At 35.0% G+C, this 20601-nt stretch overlaps 1 protein-coding gene across 2 annotated transcripts; it reads left to right on the forward strand.

The window, feature by feature from the left end:
* The first annotated feature begins 3898 nt into the window (after positions 1-3898).
* LOC107781295 (beta-glucosidase-like SFR2, chloroplastic) lies at positions 3899-17986 on the forward strand. Of its 2 annotated transcripts, none has more exons than XM_075229645.1 (10): positions 3899-4298; positions 5050-5407; positions 5609-5747; positions 6379-6545; positions 6940-7161; positions 16271-16439; positions 16531-16764; positions 16861-17010; positions 17077-17206; positions 17556-17986. In XM_075229645.1, exons 1-10 carry the CDS (start codon positions 4016-4018, stop codon positions 17750-17752), a joined length of 2049 nt encoding a protein of 682 aa, XP_075085746.1. In that variant the 5' UTR covers positions 3899-4015; the 3' UTR covers positions 17753-17986. The 2 variants fall into 2 exon arrangements, with proteins under 2 accessions (XP_075085746.1, XP_075085747.1); XM_075229646.1 differs by having other exon boundaries at positions 3940-4298; positions 5053-5407.
* Positions 17987-20601: the final 2615 nt, after the last annotated feature.

Here is a 20601-nt window from a genome sequence, read left to right on the forward strand (position 1 = left end):
CCGAGCTCCATAGCTCAAAATGTGATAAAATAACTCAAAGGTCCGAAATAGAGTACTTATATGCACTGCCCCGTGGTACCCAACTCATGCCGAACCATATCAAATCAACTCGGAATGACTTCAAATTTTGCACACAAGTCCCAAATAACATAACAAAGCTTTTTTAATTCCCCGAATCATAATCCAAACCCGATATTATCAAAGTCAACTCCCGATCAAACCTATGAACTTTCAAAACCTTTAATTGCCAACTTTCGCCAATTAATGCCAAAACCTTCAAGAGACATCCAAATGCAAAAAATCAGGGCCTACGCTCAAGTCCTACATCACCATTCGAACCTAACCGAACCATCAAAACTCCAATCCGAGATTAATTACACAAAAGTCAAACTTGGTCAACTCTTCCGACTTAAAGCTTTTTGGTTGAGAATCATTCTTCTAAATCAATCCTGAATCGCCTGAAAACCAAAACCGACGATTCACACAATCATAATATATCATATGAAGCTATTCATAACCTCAAACTGCCGAACTAAATACAAATATTCAAAACGACTGGTCGAATCGTTACAGCACAAAAAAGGAACTATGAAGATGAATCATAATTGAACAATAGACCTAAACCCTATTAAGGATTTGAAGATGATAATGGAGAAATTAAAGTTTAGATTTTGTAAAGGGTTGCTGATTTGGGAAGGGGAGGGAGGAAGGTGTTCATCGAGCTAGGGTTTAGTTTTTACATACGTGGTTGGATTTTATTAGGGTGCGCTAAGTTAATTCTACACAACCAAGGTTAAATTAATGTGGAGTTGAGTCAAAAGATGGTGTGTATATATATAGGAGGGACTTAGCAAGATGATGTGGCATCTCCCATAGCGTTGGAATCCTATTTATCTTTTTTTTATTTTTTTGACTTTTTTCTTTCATTTTTACCATGTATCTTATTTTAAAAATCCATATCCATAACTCACACCTCTTGATTGAGGGTTGTGACTTTTCAAGTTCATAACCCCCAATTATTTAATATGATATAAATTGTATTTTGGGTTGTGGCTTTTCTAATCCATAACCTCCATTTGTTTAATGTATTATAAATTGCATCTTCCTTCATTTTCTCCTACTCTGCATCTTCCTTCATTTTTCCCCTACTCCTATATTGAGTAACTTTATGCAGGGTAGTAACTGCTGATGGGTTTGTAACAGGAAGCACCCGACATAACCTTTTCAGAAGCCAAAAGTAACATGGCCTTGCACATAAGTAACATGGTCTTGCTGATGTTCCTTATCAATGGCCGTTCTTTCCCCATCAAATGAAACAAGTAATTTACCTATTTGCTTTTATTGATAGATTTTTGGAATAACTATATCTTTTTATATTTATATTTTAACTCACATGCTTGATTTTTGGAGTCTTGAGTGGGATGGTTCAATGGAGGATAAGCTTAGGTGGTATTGTTTGCTCTCTATTTTCTCTTTTCAGAGTACCATTATGTACCCAACTGGGATACTCAAACCTACAATCTGGGTTGTTCATGACATGTCAACAGTTTACATTGAATTGCCATGACAGAACTTGGTAAAACATACTTTTGCATTATAATTCTCAATATATTTTTATGCAAAGGTATACCATGGTCCAGTATACATATCATGTTGTGCCAGAATCTATCACATTTCTAGTGCCACCCTTGTGCTTTGGTTTGAATATAACCGTTACCAAAACCTAAAAGACCTTTAAATTACATTCATCGACCAAGATAGTAATTTTGTAGAGAAGTGAGTTCTGTTATAAATGTGGAAACTCAGCCTTTTCCCTTACGTTTTTTCTTTTTATGAAATTTTTATTTATTGAGTAAAGTCTATTATCTATCTATATTCGTAGGTGACTTGTCCTAAAATAATTATTGGAAGAGGAGCGTAACTGCCTCGAGTAAATTATATTGGAGAATCAAAATAAATAATAAAACATATCAAAAGGAAAGGAAGTGAAAATGTAAATGCTCCTATCATACATTTAAGTTACTTTCGTAACCTTTTTTTTAACAACTTTTCTCTCTTTCTTTTTTTATTTGACATTTAAAATATATGAAAAAGCTATAAAAATATAATTTTAACTTCCAAGGAGAATATACGTATTTATGTACAAAGTTAAAAAAATGTAATATTCATAAGATAAAGTTGAAATGTTCCAGACCAAAAAAAAAAGTTGAAATGTTAAAATTATGTAATAAAAAACTAGAGGAAACAATATTTTTGTAACTTCTTCAACCACTATTAATTTTCATCGAATAGATTAGCCTGTGTTAGGTCTCCTTTAAGGTTTGCATTATATTGCTATACACGACCTTTTTTCAAGTTCACTAATTCGTATGATTTATCATGTCAAGGATCCTCTTCTACATTCCCTATCATATGGAGATGAAAATTTTCATCTAATTGTTTTTAACCAAATTATTACTAAAAGTTCGCTCTCTTTTTCATTCTATTTGATGAAGTCAAACCACCTCCTTTAGTATGTGGATTCTTGTAATATACTTTATTTTTTTTCCTTTTCAAGTTCATCAACACCAATAAAATTTTGTTTGTTGATTCTAATGATTATTATTGTTCACCTAAAATAGTCGTTTTGCAGTTTTAAGCTAGGGTGGTAATCAACAACAAAAAAATTAACAGTGAACTTTACATTGATTAAAACGTGACTTGAAACTAACTATAATATAAATAAATTTTACTTACCGACATATCTAAAGCTATAGGCGTCGTATCATGTAGTAGTACTACATCTATAACCTACAAATTCAAAATTAATAAAGGTCAACAACGCTTTTGTTTGGAAGATTAACTACAGTTTGTGATTGGCATGCATATAAATCAAAAAACTAATAAGTCGAATATAAAAGAGAGATATCACTCAAATTTTAAAAGAGACTCATTAAAGTGTAGGTGATGCCTCATCGCCAGAAAATATGGAGGAGATAAAAGACACAATAATTAATGCCAGGGAACATCTATATCATTTGGATGTAAAAAAAACTACCCAAATAAAAATTGATGTTTTCATAAGGAAGCCATTGAACCACTTTTTGCCTTGCTGCTCTTGCTTCTCTGGCTATTGCTCCGGCTAAGGCTTTCTTTCCGCTTTGACTTGCCTTCCTTATCTTTCAATCTGGACTTGCATTTGTTGCATATATGACTATTTCAGAGTGATTGCTGCTATCTGGCTCCCACGTACACGATTGTTTAGGTGTGTGCTAAAAGCGCTCCTTTAATACCAGCCGGTATTTGAACCCCCTTTTCATATCTCGGAGAAGATATGCAAGCAAGTGAGGACTTAGAATAACAATTTAAAGATAATAGTGTCATTGGTGTGGAGTAACCCATATGTATTACTAATGTTTGCTTGAAAATACAAAAAAAATTATTTGTTTCATCTCGATTGAAATTACCACAAATCATCCTATTAATTATTTATGGTTTTACGATCTTTAATAATAAAACTTGAAATTTAATCTATTTGGATTTGAAAACTAAAAAGAATCTTTAAAAGATTCTTTTTTAATTCAAATGTTATAAAAGGTTTATCGTGTATATCTAATAAGGTTTTTACGATCGCGCGAAGTGCGAACAATGTACTAGTAATTATTATACTCCATCTATTTCAATTTAAATAACACACTTTCCTTATTAGTCTGTTAAAAAAAGAATGACATATTTTTATATTTAGAAATAATTTAATTTTAAACTTTATCCTTAATGAGAAGTTTTTATAACCAAACAAATATTATGACTCCACAAAACTTTTGACCGTTAAACTTTAGGATCACATATTTTAAAAATCTTTTTTTTTTAATTTTGTGATAAGTCAAACTACATCGTATAAATTAAATTTAAAAACGATGTACAGGATCATTAGTTAAAAAAAGCATCGGCCAAAAGTGTAACGTGAGTGGAGCGAAAATATTGAAGTTTTAACGGATGGCAATCACTCTGTGCTCCGTCGTCATCAGCGTTGCGAATGACTCCAAATATTTTTAAAAGAAAGCACATTGTGGCTCGCAGGGGTTCTATTCATCACACAAACAGCCCCACAGTGCAACTGTCTGCTTCTGGATTGTTAACCATGTCAGTGATTGCTCTTTTCACGGCGGCGACGAAGCTCGCCGGACTCCTAGTAGCGGTCACCGTTGCCGCCAATGCTTTTTCCTACTCCGTCTACCGGAAGAAGAACCTCAAGCAATTTCGCTCTCCCATAGACGACTCCGCCGATGTTCTTGCTCACTTCAATGTCAATCCCTCTGGTAATTGAACTCCTTTTAGCTTTTGAACCTAATCGAAAACTTTTCAATTAGCCTACTCTATCTGTTTCATTTTTATCGAAGTGTGCGATTGAACATGGAGTTTAAGATGCTATGGAAGGAATTTGGTTTATATATTAGTTCAACAGAGAAAATGTTATGTACAAGTTGAGCGAGTACGTTATTCCATTTTGGATGGTCAGTTGATATAAATTAACTTCGTCAGGAAGTTAAATGAACTTCACTTGGTCTAATCATTGTTGAAGCAGGATTTTATATTAGCTTAGGCTTACTTAAAGTCTGGATAGAAAGGTGGATGGTCCCTTATCCCTGAAAAGAAAAAGAGGAAGGTTGATGAGCCTTACCTGAATATCCACCTTCCTAAAACTCTTATTCTCCCTACACTGGTATCCCCCATATTCTAGGGTTTCAATACGATTTTTGTGACCGATACATGCTGATAGTGTTCTTATGTGAAGTTAGATTAAGTTAGTATTCTGTGTGCTGCAACTAACATCACATCAGTATTCAATAATCCGTGGTTTCCCCATAGAATACTCGAGGGGTGTATTATATTATCATACAGTTTAATGCTGTAAATATGTTTCTCTTTTCAGTTATACAACTCTTGCTGCAGTTATATGGTTCATGCCTTCACATAGATGCATATGATAGTCCACAAGAAATTAACATAATTATCGAATATCTGTATATGTGTGAGTTTGTGGTTTGACCTCTCGGCAATACTATCTAGAAGGGGAGAAAGGATTCTTTTTTGGATTGGCTACAGCACCTGCACATGCTGAAGACAAGCTTGATGATGCTTGGCTCCAGTTTGCCGAAAATACTTCCTGCGACCAGTCAGAATCACATCAACACCCGCGCCCTCAACCAGCAGATGCTATTATGGCCTCTGCTACAGGTGATGGTGGATCTCAGCAAGCCCCCTTAACTCAGAGAGAAGCTACCAAGACAATAAAGAGGAAAAAGTCCCTTAAGATAGCCATCGAGGCACAAATAAGAGGATTTGAGAAGTACGTAGAAGTGGAAGAGCCAACTCCAACTGAGCAGTGTGATCATAATGTTGCTGCCTGGCATAACGTCCCACACCCGTAAGTTCTGTGGTTCGGCTTAGACATTCTTATTGAAGTCTCAGAAATTATGGGTGCATAGCATGCTGAACTCTAACTAAACTATACTCGTGAAGCTTTGCTCTCTGAACTTGTGAAGTCTCGATAACCTGATATTAAATATCAACAAACCCATTATCCACTTATTTGCTTTGACTTGTTGAATATTTGGGATTGTCTCAGGGAGGAAAGGCTAAGGTTTTGGTCTGATCCTGACACTGAACTGAAATTAGCTAAAGATACTGGTGTTCAGGTCTTTCGAATGGGAATAGATTGGTCCAGGATCATGCCTGAAGAGCCACTCAGTGGATTGAAAGAAACTGTAAGAACTTAACAATGAAATGCATTAGTCTACTTTTATATTGTTATTGTATTCTGTATGTTAACCATTCTTACAAATCGTATTGACTCCTTGATTTCTAAAGCTCACTTTAGCACATAAGTATAACCTACTTCTGTATCACTAGAGTCTAGAAGCATACCGTTTTGGACGTTATGGAAACGGATTTGATGTAAACATCACCTGTGCTAAGTATCACCAATTTCAGGCTATTGTAAAATTTGTTTCCTCTGTTCCGAATTTCATATCAGCCTTTGTTTTGGTTTTCCAAAATTTATTTCCCCCTAAGAAGACCATATCTTCTACCCAAAGTAATATAACACCAGAATTTATGTGGACTTGCTGGTACTTTAATAATAGAGCCTCTCTTTTTCACTTATTCTAAATCTGGAGTGAGAGGTAGCCCTCACGTGTTCTCCCACCTTACACTAAAGAATATACTTTTTGATTTTTATCTTTTTCATTTTTGGTGTCAAGGCAAAATCAGGAATTATATTTTCATATTCTTTTGGGGAGGGGGATTGGGAGTATGAAGTTCACGTGGTTAAAGTAATGTGGTGAATATGCTTTACATACTCCTAAGACATATTAAGTTACTTGATATATCCTATAGGTCAATTTTGCGGCATTGGAGCGATATAAATGGATCATTAATAGGGTCCGATCCTATGGGATGAAGGTCATGCTGACATTGTTTCATCACTCTCTACCACCGTGGGCAGGAGAATATGGGGGATGGAAATTGGAAAAGACAGTTGACTATTTCATGGAATTTACCAGGTTTGGTTACTGTATATTTTAGTTCTTCAGGGTCAGGCTCATATCAACAACAACATACCCAGTGTAATCCCAAAGTGAGTTTTGGGGAGGGTGGAGTGTACGCAGACCTTACCCCCACCTTGTGTGAGGTAGAGAGGCTGTGGGATCAGGCTCATATATATCAGATAATTACCCCATCATGTAGCTTAAATTATAGGTACTTGATACTTGTTCTTTACTCCTATATCCTTAGTCTGCCAATCAACTATCTAAATATGATGTACAATTTGGTAGCAATTATGGACAATCACATGTAACACACTTCGTCAACCAGCATAATTATGCAGTCCATGTTGTAATGGGCTTGCAAGTGATACTCTCCTGTTACTAATGGGTATGTGCTCCATTGTTACAGGCTTGTTGTTGACTCTGTTGCAGATATAGTGGACTATTGGGTCACTTTTAATGAGCCTCATGTCTTTTGTATGCTCACTTACTGTGCTGGTGCCTGGCCTGGTGGTAATCCTGATATGCTGGAGGTTGCTACTTCTGCTTTACCTACTGGTGTCTTCAATCAGGCCATGAACTGGATAGCAATTGCGCATTCAAAGGCATACGATTATATCCATGAAAAGAGGTATCCAGATACTCCATGTACTTCTCTTTCTCTTTTCACTCCATGGTACAATGAGATCTTCATTTCCCCATCATGTTTAAAGGCATTTCAGTGACTTCAAGTTTGTTATTTGATTTATTTTATTTCTACTGTTTTAGAGTTTGTTGTTAGTATTATATTTTTCTTCCGGAGAGGAATTATTGTGAGATTGGACTGATCCAAAAAAAAAAAAAATTTTTATTGTGAGATTGGCAAGATGTTATTGAGATGTGTACTACACCACTACATTAAAGAGCTCCATATACCCAGAGGCAGATCCAGGCTTCAAGAGGATTAGTGAGCCTACACTACCTTTAACATAGACGCAATCTGATTACATGGAATTTGATGGTGATAGCAACTGTAGTTAGTTGATACTATCAGTATCATACGTAACGATAAGACCAAGGATGTGATTCAAGATCATAGAGGGATACTATAGCATATAGGGATTAAACTTCGAAGAAAGAAAGATACAACAACAACAACAACAACAACAACAACAACCCAGTATTATCCCACGTGTGGGATCTGGGGAGGGTAGTGTGTACGCAGGACCTTACCCCTACCCGAGGAGTAGAGAGGCTGTTTCCGAAAGACCCTCGGCACAAGGAGATGAAAAGGAGGCAATGGAACAATAACAACCACATACGTCAGGAAGACAGTGCCAGCAACCTAAGAATCAGAAAAATAAATGGAAAAGGCAGTATCGATAATCAGAACAATGGAAAGGTACTAGGCAATCAGAGAAAGAAAGATAAGAAACTTTTTTTGTTTTTGGGAATTTTATAACCAGTATCAAATTTGATCTAATCTTATTTTGTAAGAAAATAATCCTACATCTATTAAATGCAATTTGAATTTAATTTATCAGGTAATAACTAGATATTACTTTGTATTTTATCTTTATTTGGTGATACTAGATGTTAATCCAAAAATTTTACTCTAAATTTTCTCTTCTAGTATTTGAAAAATAAATCACGCATAAATCTCTTAAGTTAAATATATATGCTAAATTGTGAAACTAGTTACTAAGTATATGTATATAGATTAATAAAATGTCAATTACTGTCTAAAGAAGAGAAAGTTCAAAGAGAAAATAATTCTTTAGAACCAGTTGAAGCAAACTCAATCAATATTCCCACTCTTCTAGGAGATAAATTTTTATTTAGAGAATAGGACTTCACCTAACTTTTAACCTACTAGTTTCTAGACAAGTGCGTTGCATGTGTATTCCGAGTTATTTTTTATAAGATTTTGAATAATCACATGAGATTACTGAAACATGCTTTTGAGTAACAAATAAACCAAACGGCTTTTTGTGGCCGATGAAATTAACAATTAGATATTAATATTAATAAAACTCAATAAATAAGGTAGAATAAGATTAATCCTCCAATTATGAAAACACAGAGAAAATAAGGGTAAACGGTTTACAAAGAAGAGAGAGAAAAGAAAAGATATATACATTACTTGGTCTAGGAGAGGTGGCATGTCACCTCTCTATAGATGAAGGCTATATACATATATAAGATGGTGATACGTTCAATATCAATATACTCTCAATAATCTTCGGAGAAACTGGAGTACAATTTCTCTATAAAAAAAAATGTTGTCAATATGATCAAACTTGTAAGTTGGTTAAGGAAATAATGGCTTTGGCTCCCTAGCAGTAGGCCTTGCATATTTTGTTCCTTTATGGCCTTAGAATAAATGGCATGCATCAATACATACTACTCCTAATAAACACTAATGATACTAATGTTACCAAACGACTTTTTGTGACACTAAAAAATATTGGCAAAGAAAGCTTAAAACCCTACACCAGAAAAGGAAAAATGAAAGTCCATGGAATAAGTATGGAGGGAATTTAATACATATGTGCAAAAATCTGTTGTGAAAGGAAAAAAGCGAAATTTAATGGCAAATACATGAAGTTAAACACTAACCAAACGTGAAGCTTTGTATCTTCAGATATAGGGTAAACTTCTGCCCTTTTATATATATATGTATATATATATATGTATATATATATATATATATATATATAACGTGAAAGCAATCTTTTTTTTTTAAATTCTCAATGCCCTTTTATATATATATATATATATATATATATATATATATATATATATATATATATATATATATATATATACACACACACACACACACACAAATATGTAAACTTATCCCTAGAAAAAATAGAGTAAATTACCAGTATGAATTAGACTATTATCTGAAGAGCCAGACCACGAAAGTTCTTAATGACCAAAATACCTTATTGGGAGTTGTTAAAGAAATACTCAGCCCTTTCATACTCTCTTAAACAAATGCAACTACCAAATAGAGTGCTACATGCTATATGATATACTACTTGTTATGTATTAGTGAAAGCAACATTATATATTTTAGGCAGAATACATAAGTTACCCCCTAAACTATTGACCAAATCCCTGTTACACACTTTTTACGGACGAAAATTATCTTAACACACTCAACCTTTCTAAAGTGTGCCTAAGACCACTTTTTACAGGTGGCATGCACATGTTTTACACTTAAAAGAGGCGAGTGAATATAAACATTTTGGGTCAGAACTACGCCACATGTCTAGCCTTTTTTATTTTCTTATTTCCCATTGTTTTTTACACTATTTTACCCACCCCCTTCCACATTTCATTCTCTTAGTCTAAAAAGAAGAAATAGGAAAGAAATCAGCCATTAACATTCTCGGGTCTTCATTAACGCCACCATACAAACACCACTACAGAACTTTACACTCCAACTCTTTCATCTTCAAAACTCTGTTTTTGTCTCAACACTAAACCACTATCACGCCATCTCCCACCCTAGAATCCTTCACCCCCAATCCCCAAATTGAATCCCTAGTCCTGACACACTAAAATGGGAGTCTAGTAGAGGTCAGGTTTTCGTTTGTGGCTCCGCAGCTCTGGCCTTAATTGTTTTCCGGCCGAAATCCATCGCCAATTCTCAATATTTGCTCTGCAAATCTAAAGAAATGTTCTGTCTCTACAGTATATATACACAAGATCTCAAGCTAGGGTAATTACAAAAACTCAATTAAAAGCTGGAAAAATGATCAATGATAGTGAAGGTTTGGCAGATCTCCAATTAAAAATTTCCGATGTTCTCTTTAGTTCGAGCGAAAAAAATTCAGCTAGTTGTCTTCTCTATTTTCTGGTGGCCGGGTTTTTGACTGGTCTATGGTAATTTATGTTTAGTTATGGAAGAACGACGTGGAATTTAATGGTGGTTATGGAGGTTTAACATGGTAGAAATAAAAAGATTTTAGTTTGGTTTGCGGTGGAGAAAGATAAGGTAGGTGGAGAAGTAAGAGAAAAGATGAGGGACAAAATATAACAATAAAAAGTAACTGAGAATAGCCGCAGCACGTGGCATTTTTAACTAAGTATTTTATTTTTTCTTGAGTTATGACACATGTCACGACTTTATTGGTGCGTGATATCACACATATGTTAAAAGAATGGTCAACAAAAAAGTGGTGTGTCTTAGGTACACTTTAGAAAGGTTGAGTGTGTAAGATAATTTTCGTCCGTAAAAAAGTGTGTAACAGGGATTTGGTCCATAGTTTAGGGGGTAACTTATGTATTTTGCCTATATTTTAAACTCTAACCTTTGATCATGAAACATCTTCGTGAACACGTGGAGGGAATAAACCAATTACAGGAGGAGGAATGTCACAACCCGAAATCCCCACCGCTGGGCCGTGATGGCGCCTAACGTCCACTTGCTAGGCAAGCCAACATTAGTACACAATTACTCATTTTAAAACCAATTTGGAAGCAGTTTAATAAGAAATAAAGCTGTAGAAAATAGATATAATAACTCCAAACGTTGACTAATCAAATCTCGGAATCTGGTGTCACAAGTACATGAGCATACTAGAAGTGCTACAACCAAATGTCTGAATGAAAATACAACCGTTTGAAACAAAATAAACAGTAAAACTAGATAAGGAAGGGGACTTCAGAGGCTGCGATCGCCGTGCAGCTATACCTGAAGTCTCCGTGAAAAGTTAATCCGAGCCAGCTTCCACTAGCTGTTGCTTTGACCAACACCAGAATCTGCACAATAAGTGCAGATGTATAGCATGAGTACAACCGCCCCCATGTACTCTGTAAGTGCCGAGCCTAACCTCAACGAAGTAGTGACGAGGCTATAACAAGACACTCACTATAAACCTGCGTGAATATAAGTGAAATAATAGCAAAAATAGAGGAAAAACAAGAATTTAACATAAAACCGATACTGAAAACACATAACAGAGGGCCCCAGAATAACACATATGCTCAACTCCTCAATTCAACACGGATACAGTAACAACAGTTAAACACAATAAAATATATCTTATTCGTTACTGCACGCAACCCTATCCACAAATATGTATACATAACATGTCTTTTCCTTTGCGGCGCGCAGCCCGATCCAAAATACATATATACACATACCGTTGCGGCGTGCAACCCGATCCCAAACAATTATACCAATATCCGTTGCGGCGTGCAACCCGATCCCACACAATAATACCAATAACCGTTGCGGCGTGCAACTCGATCCCACACAATAATAATATACATGTACAACTACAACCAACTACGACGCTTCTCAAATAAAATGCAATAAGAGAATTACCTAATTAAAGACATTAAGCGGAATAAAAGTGGCTATCTAACAACACACAAAGTCACAAGGCAAGTTAAGGCAGTCAATAAATAAAGGCACGGATACATGAAATAATTAGCAATTAAGGCATGTAATGGATAAAGGCATGAATTTAACAAATAAAGGCAAGTAACAATTAAAGCATTTAACAAGTAATAACATGGATTAAATGAAGCATGAAATAATTAAAAACAATAAATAAATATCCCAACCCGCATGCTTAACCTTGCATATACATCGTCCCCACACATAAATCAAATAGCAAATAATCCAATCAAGTCCTAATTCCTTCAAGTCAAGGTTAACCACGACACTTACCTCTTCCCGCAACCAAATTAATGATCCACCACGGCTTTTCCTTTAGAATTAGCCTCCAAACCAATCAAATCTAGCCAAATATAGTCCAAATAATTCAAAATAAGCTTTAGAAACTACCCTCGAGCGAAAAAGATTCAATCTTTAAAGAAATTGGAAAAAGTCAACAAAAGTCAACCCCGATCCCGCTTGGTTAAAATCAAAGATCCGGACCAAAATCCGATTACCCATTCACCCCATAGCCCGGTATGTGATTTGTTTCGAAATCCGACCTCTATTTGAGTTCTAAATCTCAATTTTACGAAATTCCTAAATTCTACCTAAATTCCTAATTTCTACTATGGAAATCCTAGATTTGATGTTAAAAACTCATGAAAAGTAATGCGGAATTGATAGAAAATGAATCAGAGTTGCTTACCAATGAATTTGGGAAGAAAGGGTTCTTCAAAAATCGCCACTGGAGTGTTTGGGGTTGAGAAATGGTGTAAAATGAGCTAAGTCTCATTTTTTCCCTCTTTTACCCACCTGCAGGTATCGCATTTGCGAACTCTTATTCGCAATTGCGATGCCCGCAAATGCGACACACTGATTGCAAATATCAGGCCCAGCAAAGTCGCAAATGCGACATGCTATTCGCAAATGCAAACTGCCCCCATCGCAATTGCGAAGCTCACTCCCAAGACACTTTGTCGCAAATGCGATTCTGATATCGCAAATGCGGTCTCAGCTTGGTTCGCAATTGAGAACTATTCTTCGCAAAAGCGAAATTCCAGCCCTCCTGCCCTTTTCGCAAATGCAATCGTGTGACCGCAAAAGCGAGCCTGACCTCGTAATTGCAAGATCTGCAACATGCACCAGCAATTGAAATGCACCAACAGTTGCTTAATGACCCAAACTCTTCCGTAACACACCCGAAACTCATCCGAGCCCCTCGGGTTTCAAACTAAACATGCACACAAGTGTAATAACATCTGACAAACTTGCTAGCTACATCAAATCATCAAAATAACATTAATCAATCATTAAAACTCAAGAATTTTCAACTTAAAACTCATTTTCACAATTTTTCGAAATGCGCTCGGGTCACCCCGGACCCCAACCAAACTTGCGTACAAGTCTAAAAACATCATACGAACCTACTGGAATCGTCAAAACACCGATCCGAGGTCGTTTACGAAAAATGTTGACCGTGGTCAAATCAAGTCCCATTTTAAGCCTAAAAGCACTTTTTCTTCAAACTTTTACTTAAAAAACTTTCCGGAGAACGACACGGACCACGCACGAAAATCAAGAAACATCAAATGGAGCTAATAGAGGTCTCGGAACACGGAAGGCTAGTACTCAAAATGACCTATCGGGTCGTCACAAAGAAGCTAATGCTCAAGTGCAATTAACCTTTGATCCTGCTTACAGTTCATGGCTATCTCGGTAAAGAGTTCCTTAGTTAAGCCTAAATTTATGACCTCATCTCGTCGCCCATCTTCAAGACCCCATTTTATCTGCTGCATATGTTACACACAGAATATCAATCTAGCCTTGTATGGCGGCTTAATTTAACAGAAAATTACATAATCAAAAAGAAAATTAAAGAAGTAATCGATCTAGATTCATTCATTTACATTCAACTGAATGCATATACTCACGATTTTCAGTTCAAGAACCTTAATACTCCAGTAAGCTAGAACGCTAGAACGGTACTCTTTTGCTTTTGTTTTGCATCTCATTCTCATAGCAAGTACCAGCCAGGTAGTAAGGATTGTGAACCGTATGGATACCATTTTAATATATTCTCATTCTTCATGAAGGGAGTATGAAAGGTTGGAGTAGCAAATATTGAGACGTTAAGTTTCTTTACAATATGAAATATGAAGGAGTAGATAGAATAGTAATAATTGAGATATTTATTCCAACAATAAGTCTTTTGCAATAAAGGAATAGAAATGAGTGGAGTAGTAATAATTGAGACATTTATTCCTACAATAAGTCTTTTACAATAAGGAATAGGAATGGGTGGGCTAGTAATATTTGAAATATTTATTCTTACAATAAGATAAAATAAATAGAAAGAAGGGGAAAAAGCCAAAAATGGATAAAATTTAGAATGTAGAGAAGATCAAAGGGTGTAAAAGTTGGCCATATGAAGGGGTATTACGTTTGTCTTTATTCCAATTAATCTTTTTCATTTATTTTTATGAGAATATGTATTTACTTCTTTGTACAAAAAATTTTTTGAAGTAATATTTGACTGAAAGGTAAATTTGTAAAAACTTTTGACTTAGGGGTGTTCCCACTTTTAGTATATGATATGGTATGATATGACATGGTGATTGCATGAAGTGAGAGGAAGAAGGGGAGTACTGTATTTAGTACAACATCTCGTCATACATCATACCATCATGAGAAGAAGAAACACCAACATATTTTCCTTTTATGTCACTTCCTGACCAAAAGGACAAGAGTGGATTGCTCTAGTGGTGAGCACCCTCCACTTCCAACCAAGAGGTTGTGAGTTCGAGTCACCCTAAGAGCAAGGTGGGGAGTTCTTGGAGGGAGGGAGCCGGGGGTCTATCGGAAACAACCTCTCTACCCTAGGGTAAGGGTAAGGTCTGCGTACACACTACCCTTCCCATACCCCACTAGTGAAATTATACTGGGTTGTTGTTCCTGACCAAAAGAACAATTGTTTTTGGCAATGCACCACAGTTTTTTGCAGTGTATCACAACACTCTTTATCAGCCTGGGTGCCCCAAGGTAAGTATATTCGAGTTGCAGCGATATTATACATGGCCCGAGAGGAGCATGGGTGCACGTGAACCCATACCCCTCATGTGGATCCGTCACTACATATACCAGTCATGAGCTATCTCCCATACCTAGGAGGCAGTAGCTTCTGGGATAAAGCTAAGTCAATATGATATGCGAGCAAGCATGGAGGCTGAACCATAATGTCGTGGTGAAGGAGGTCTACTGTAATAATACGGAATTAGTAACTGGTGAAATATCAAACTACACAAAATTTTAGTGAATATTCAAGCCATCAGCGTGGTTGATCAAACAAGTACCTAAGGCTTTGCACAAACTTCATTCTTCCCCGGCTAGCTTGCAACAAGTCCTGGTGTAAGCATTGACATGGCTATAACATCCAAATGGCAGTGTAGGACAGACAACATATTTGCCAAAATGCATACTGCACAGGCCATGGACAGTAATTTCAATAAAAGAAATAGGCCCACCTAAAGTTCATCAATAAAAAGTTAAAATCTTAAAAAGATGAGTGTCTTTAAGCGACTATATATAATGAAAATTACAGTTTAGCAAATAGTTATTCCATTTAGTGCAATGACAGTTCTACTACAATTTATTCACAACAATCAAAATGAAAAAAAAAAACAGAAACAAATACATGCTGAGCCTTTGAAAAGTGAACATTGTGCTAAAAGTGAATATGATGTACAAGAGCGTTTGGCAGGAGTCTTGTGTTTGAGACGTGAACTACTCAAGTGTTGGTGCAACTTCAGTTCAAATTTTAGGGATGTCTTTAGGTGATTTATTTTTGTGATAGAGAAGTCTGCTACTAAGTCCTCAATTTGAAGGAAAGTGACATTTTTGTTACAAATATGGAACAGGGTTCTTTCTGGTATTTCCAGGCATAAAAGTAACATGTTCTTGACAAATAGATCCTAAACGTTTTAGCAAATGGATAGAAAGGTTGCACATACTATCTGGAAAGCAATATTGTCCTACTTCAAATTAATAGCTCATTGCAGGCCATTCCGGTCCATAACTTCCAAATGGAAACCATAGAGAAACTTGAAATTTTTTGAATACCTAAAGTTGCAAAGACATGCTTTGTTAAGCTGTAGTATTGCTTCTTCATTTATTCCTTTGTACTTCATCAGGAAATTGAGTCCTATTTCAGCACAGTTGAACTTAGGTTTAGCAGCATGCAGCCCTTGTGCATGTGATCATTTGGAACATTTTAATTTAATACTACTGTGCATTCTATCTTGATTTTCTTTTGCCCTTCATCAGTCTTGATTTCGTTTGTTTGTTCTTGACTTATGTTACTCAGCAAACCAGCGAGTGCCATTGTTGGAGTAGCTCACCATGTCTCATTTATGCGTCCATATGGACTATTTGACATCGCTGCCGTTTCACTTGCCAATTCTTTGACTCATTTTGCTTTTCTGGATAGTATTTCCGACAAGATGGATTACATTGGAATCAATTACTATGGACAGGTATTGGAGTGTTTGGACAAAGTTCAAATGGAAAAACTCTTGTTGCCTCATTTTTTTGACATTAAACTCTGTGCTTCTTTGACTTGAGCAGGAAGTCATTTGTGGTGCAGGGTTGAAACTAGTGGAGAAAGATGAGTACAGTGAATCTGGGCGTGGAGTCTATCCTGATGGCTTGTTCCGTGTGTTGCTCCAATTTAATGAAAGATACAAACATCTTAATCTTCCCTTTGTAATCACTGAAAATGGTGTTTCTGATGAAACGGACTTGATTAGAAAACCATACTTGTTGGAACATCTGCTTGCAACTTACGCAGCCATGATAATGGTTTTGACTCTTTGGACTTCATATCTTAATATATTCCAAGACTTCACCAACTTTATTTGATTGGTAATGTGGACTTGCTTCTTTTTACTAATTCAGGGTGTTCGTGTGCTTGGGTACTTGTTTTGGACTATCTCTGATAACTGGGAATGGGCGGATGGGTATGGTCCCAAGTTTGGACTTGTAGCAGTTGATCGTGCCAATAATCTTGCTCGGATTTCACGTCCTTCATACAATTTGTTTTCAAAGGTAACCCTTCTTTCTGATATCTCCTCGTATTCTTCTTGATAATTTTGCTGACGTCATGATTTTCAGATTGTAGCATCTGGCAAAATAATGCGGGAAGACAGGGAACGTGTGTGGGGTGAGCTCCAAACCGCCGCTAACGAGGGAAAAAAGAGACCATTCTATCGATCAGTGAATAAATATGGCTTTATGTATGCAGGTAATACAGAAAAGTCAAGTCTACTTTTGGCCTGAAACAGGTTCCAGACAATTCAAGATTTTAATCAAAATTTTGATCTATACCTCCTTGGAAATCTAAATAAAAGGCATAATTGAGCCAAATTTTAGATCTAGAGTAGACATACTGCAATTTTGAATCTAAAAGAAGCTACGTCATGATGGATTCCTCCAGATGCTAATTTGGTGCCACTGCTCGGTAGTTCCATTTGTCTGTTTATCTAGCCATAAATAACTTTCATATGAGGGGTTTCTGATGTTTTACACTTGCTGGATAGCATTCTACAAGACAAATGGCTTTACTCATTGCTAATGATCTGTTCGTTTCTCAGGAGGCCTCGATGAGCCCATATGGCGACCTTATGTAAAAAGAGATTGGCGGTTTGGGCACTATAAGATGCAAGGTTTGCAGGATCCGTTGAGCCGTTTTGCACGATGTCTTCTGCATCCTTTCTCACTCAAAAAGAAGGCAGAGACAGAGAGAGAGAGTGATACATTTACTCTTGAGTCTCTCATGGCAAATATCTAGTTACTACTGCATCAGATTGTTTAAAAAATTCTCCTTGAGAATCCTTAACCGGATGCTATAGTAAGGTATGCCTGTCAGCAATGGCCCCGCCTTTTTTCCCTGATGGATGAATATTATTTTTCCATTGAATGCCTTTTTTCCCTGATGTGATGATTAGGAGATAAATAAGATCATGCAGAATGCTATTATTTCTGTAGTATATTTTAGTGCTATATATAATTAGTTTCTTATTAAGCTTCTGTTAATATTTATTTACTTAGGAATCTAAATTTAGATGGAGGGTATTGTTCTTTATCTAGGGTTTTGTGAAGCCTCTGAACTTCAACTCTGGTTTTAGTTTTTTATTTTACTGCTTTGCGCGTGTACCTTTTTATCAATAATATAATAACTTCTTAAGAACAACATAACTAATATTCAAAAATAGTTTTGCGTTATAAAATAAAAATTAACAAAAAATTGCGAGTTCTTGAAAACAATAAATGTTAATCATGTCTGGTGTATGAATCCACTTTAGTAATTTTTCCTCCGGTTTGTTTCAGTATTTACTTACGGTATAAACAATATTTGGGAGTAGTCTTTCTTTTTGTAGTGTTTGTGCAAATTCTAGTTTTAGGCCGTGCGCTTTGCTTGTGTACCTATATTAATGACTATACAATTAAAAAAATATTTTTTATTCGCCCGCCAAAAAAATTTATTTTCTTTCTCCCTCCCGATAGTTCTTACACCACAAGAAACTATAGGATTTCTTTATTATTCAAGTATTCAACTGAAAGTTTTTGGGTAGCTTCTTTCATTAAACTTTTTTTTCTGATGTTTGATGTGAATAATATAACATCTCCAAAAGAATGAAATTTAAACTTTTTTTCATGAGTATATGTTATTTATTTGATGCATTGTGCATATAGGAACGCTAATGTGCATTAACCCTTTATCAATTCACTTTATTTTGTTAATTGTTTGTTTTTTTTTCTTTGTAAATAAAAGAGTATACAAATTCTTTTTCTTTTCAAAATAGTTGATATATTTTTCAAAATCTTGTCTTTACTTATAAATTATCATCATATAATAATTTGGTGCCTGTTATTTTATATTTTATTTAAAAGCAATCATTTCACCATAGTGCATGTCATTCCATATAATATATTATTTTATGTAAGTGTGAACTTATGCAAAAGACACAAACATATTTAAATGATATTGTTGTAATTTTTCAAAATCATGTGTAGTAAATATTTAAATGTTATAATTATATCAAATAAGAATTCAATTCCTAAAGCGTTAAAGAAATTGATTTGATATTTGACTTAACTTTTATGTTTGCAGAATCATTAGTGTTACCATTATATCTCTCCCTCTACCTCTCCCTCTCTTAAATTGTTAAGTATATATTTTCCAAGTTATTTATTCTAATTATTGAGTGTAGTTTTTAAACCTTATACAAAAAAAAAACAGTAAATAGAAAATATATTGTTTGAGTAGGAAGCAGTTCAAATATAATATGAAGATGCATTATAGGTAATATATATAGTCAAAGGTAATATGGAATTAATACAGTTACTTTACATTGTTTAAATAAAAATATAATTTACATAAGGCGTTTGAAATATTTATTTATTTAAAAGTCCTAAATATTTAGACTTCCTACATAGTTTAATAAGTAAGAATTTAATTTTATTAATTTCAAAGTTTGAGCAACCTATGCTAAGTGTGTCAAATAGTAAATCTTATTATGTCATATGTTGATTATAGAAAAAAATGGCTTAAACGGAAGAAAGACACTTGCGATGAATAATTATTCTTATTAAATGATTCGTGAATAAGGTAAGTAAAAACGTATAATGTTGAATAGTGGGTCATGGACTAAAAGCGTGGTTTAATTAGTTTGAGTGAATATAACTTCGTGCTTTTAATATAGTATATGGATATAGATTATATTCCGACAAGTATGAGCACTGGGCTTGATATCTTTTGAAGGACCTACGGATGAGTTGGAACATGCATCTGACTATATCAATAAAATTAAGAGTAGACTGTAGTAAGATGTCAAGGCAGTCAATCTTGCATAACTAGGCTTTGGATCTTAAAATATTTCAATCTTACGCTTGCGCGTGTACTTCGTATCATGAGTACTCCCTCTGTTTCAGTTTATGTGAATCTATTTTATTTTTAGTCCGTTCCAAAAAGAATGACCCCTTGCTAAATTTAGAAGTAATTTAACTTAAACTCTCAATTCTACCTTCAACGAGAAGCTTTTATAGCCACACAAATATTATGACTTGTGTAGGACAACAAGTTTTAAAAGTCTCATTTTTTTTTTAACTCCGTGTCCAGTCAAATTGGTTAACATATGGAGTAATATTTTTTGAAATAAATGACGTAAATATTATTAAAAATATGTCTGACTTATAAAATAAAAATTAAAGGAAAGTGAAAGTTCTTAAAATTGATCAATATTGACTCTGTTTAGCTAATTTTGTAACCAAAAAAAATATTTTCCCACATAAATCCTCATATGCTTGTTAAAATTTTGATCCATGAGTTTTATATTTGATTTAGAAACCCTAACAGAGTAAACACAATGTATTAACTTGTAGTATTAACACTAGATATGTATAGGGATTTTTTCGTTACTGTACACTATTTGAAACTTTATTACCAAAAATGTCCACGTTTAGTTAATTATCCGACCTAAACAAGTTTTATCTACAAAATATATACATTCCACCTTAAAAAACTCTCAATCCATTATTAATGCCTTCAATCGAGGGATTTAGTTACACCCTTTTGCTTTTTTTTTTCTCCTCCTCTTTCCTTATTTTTCTTCCGCCTTAATATACGGTAATCATGGA

The sequence above is a fragment of the Nicotiana tabacum genome, chromosome 14 (genome assembly GCF_000715075.1).
Source record: "Nicotiana tabacum cultivar K326 chromosome 14, ASM71507v2, whole genome shotgun sequence".
NCBI lineage: Eukaryota > Viridiplantae > Streptophyta > Magnoliopsida > Solanales > Solanaceae > Nicotiana > Nicotiana tabacum.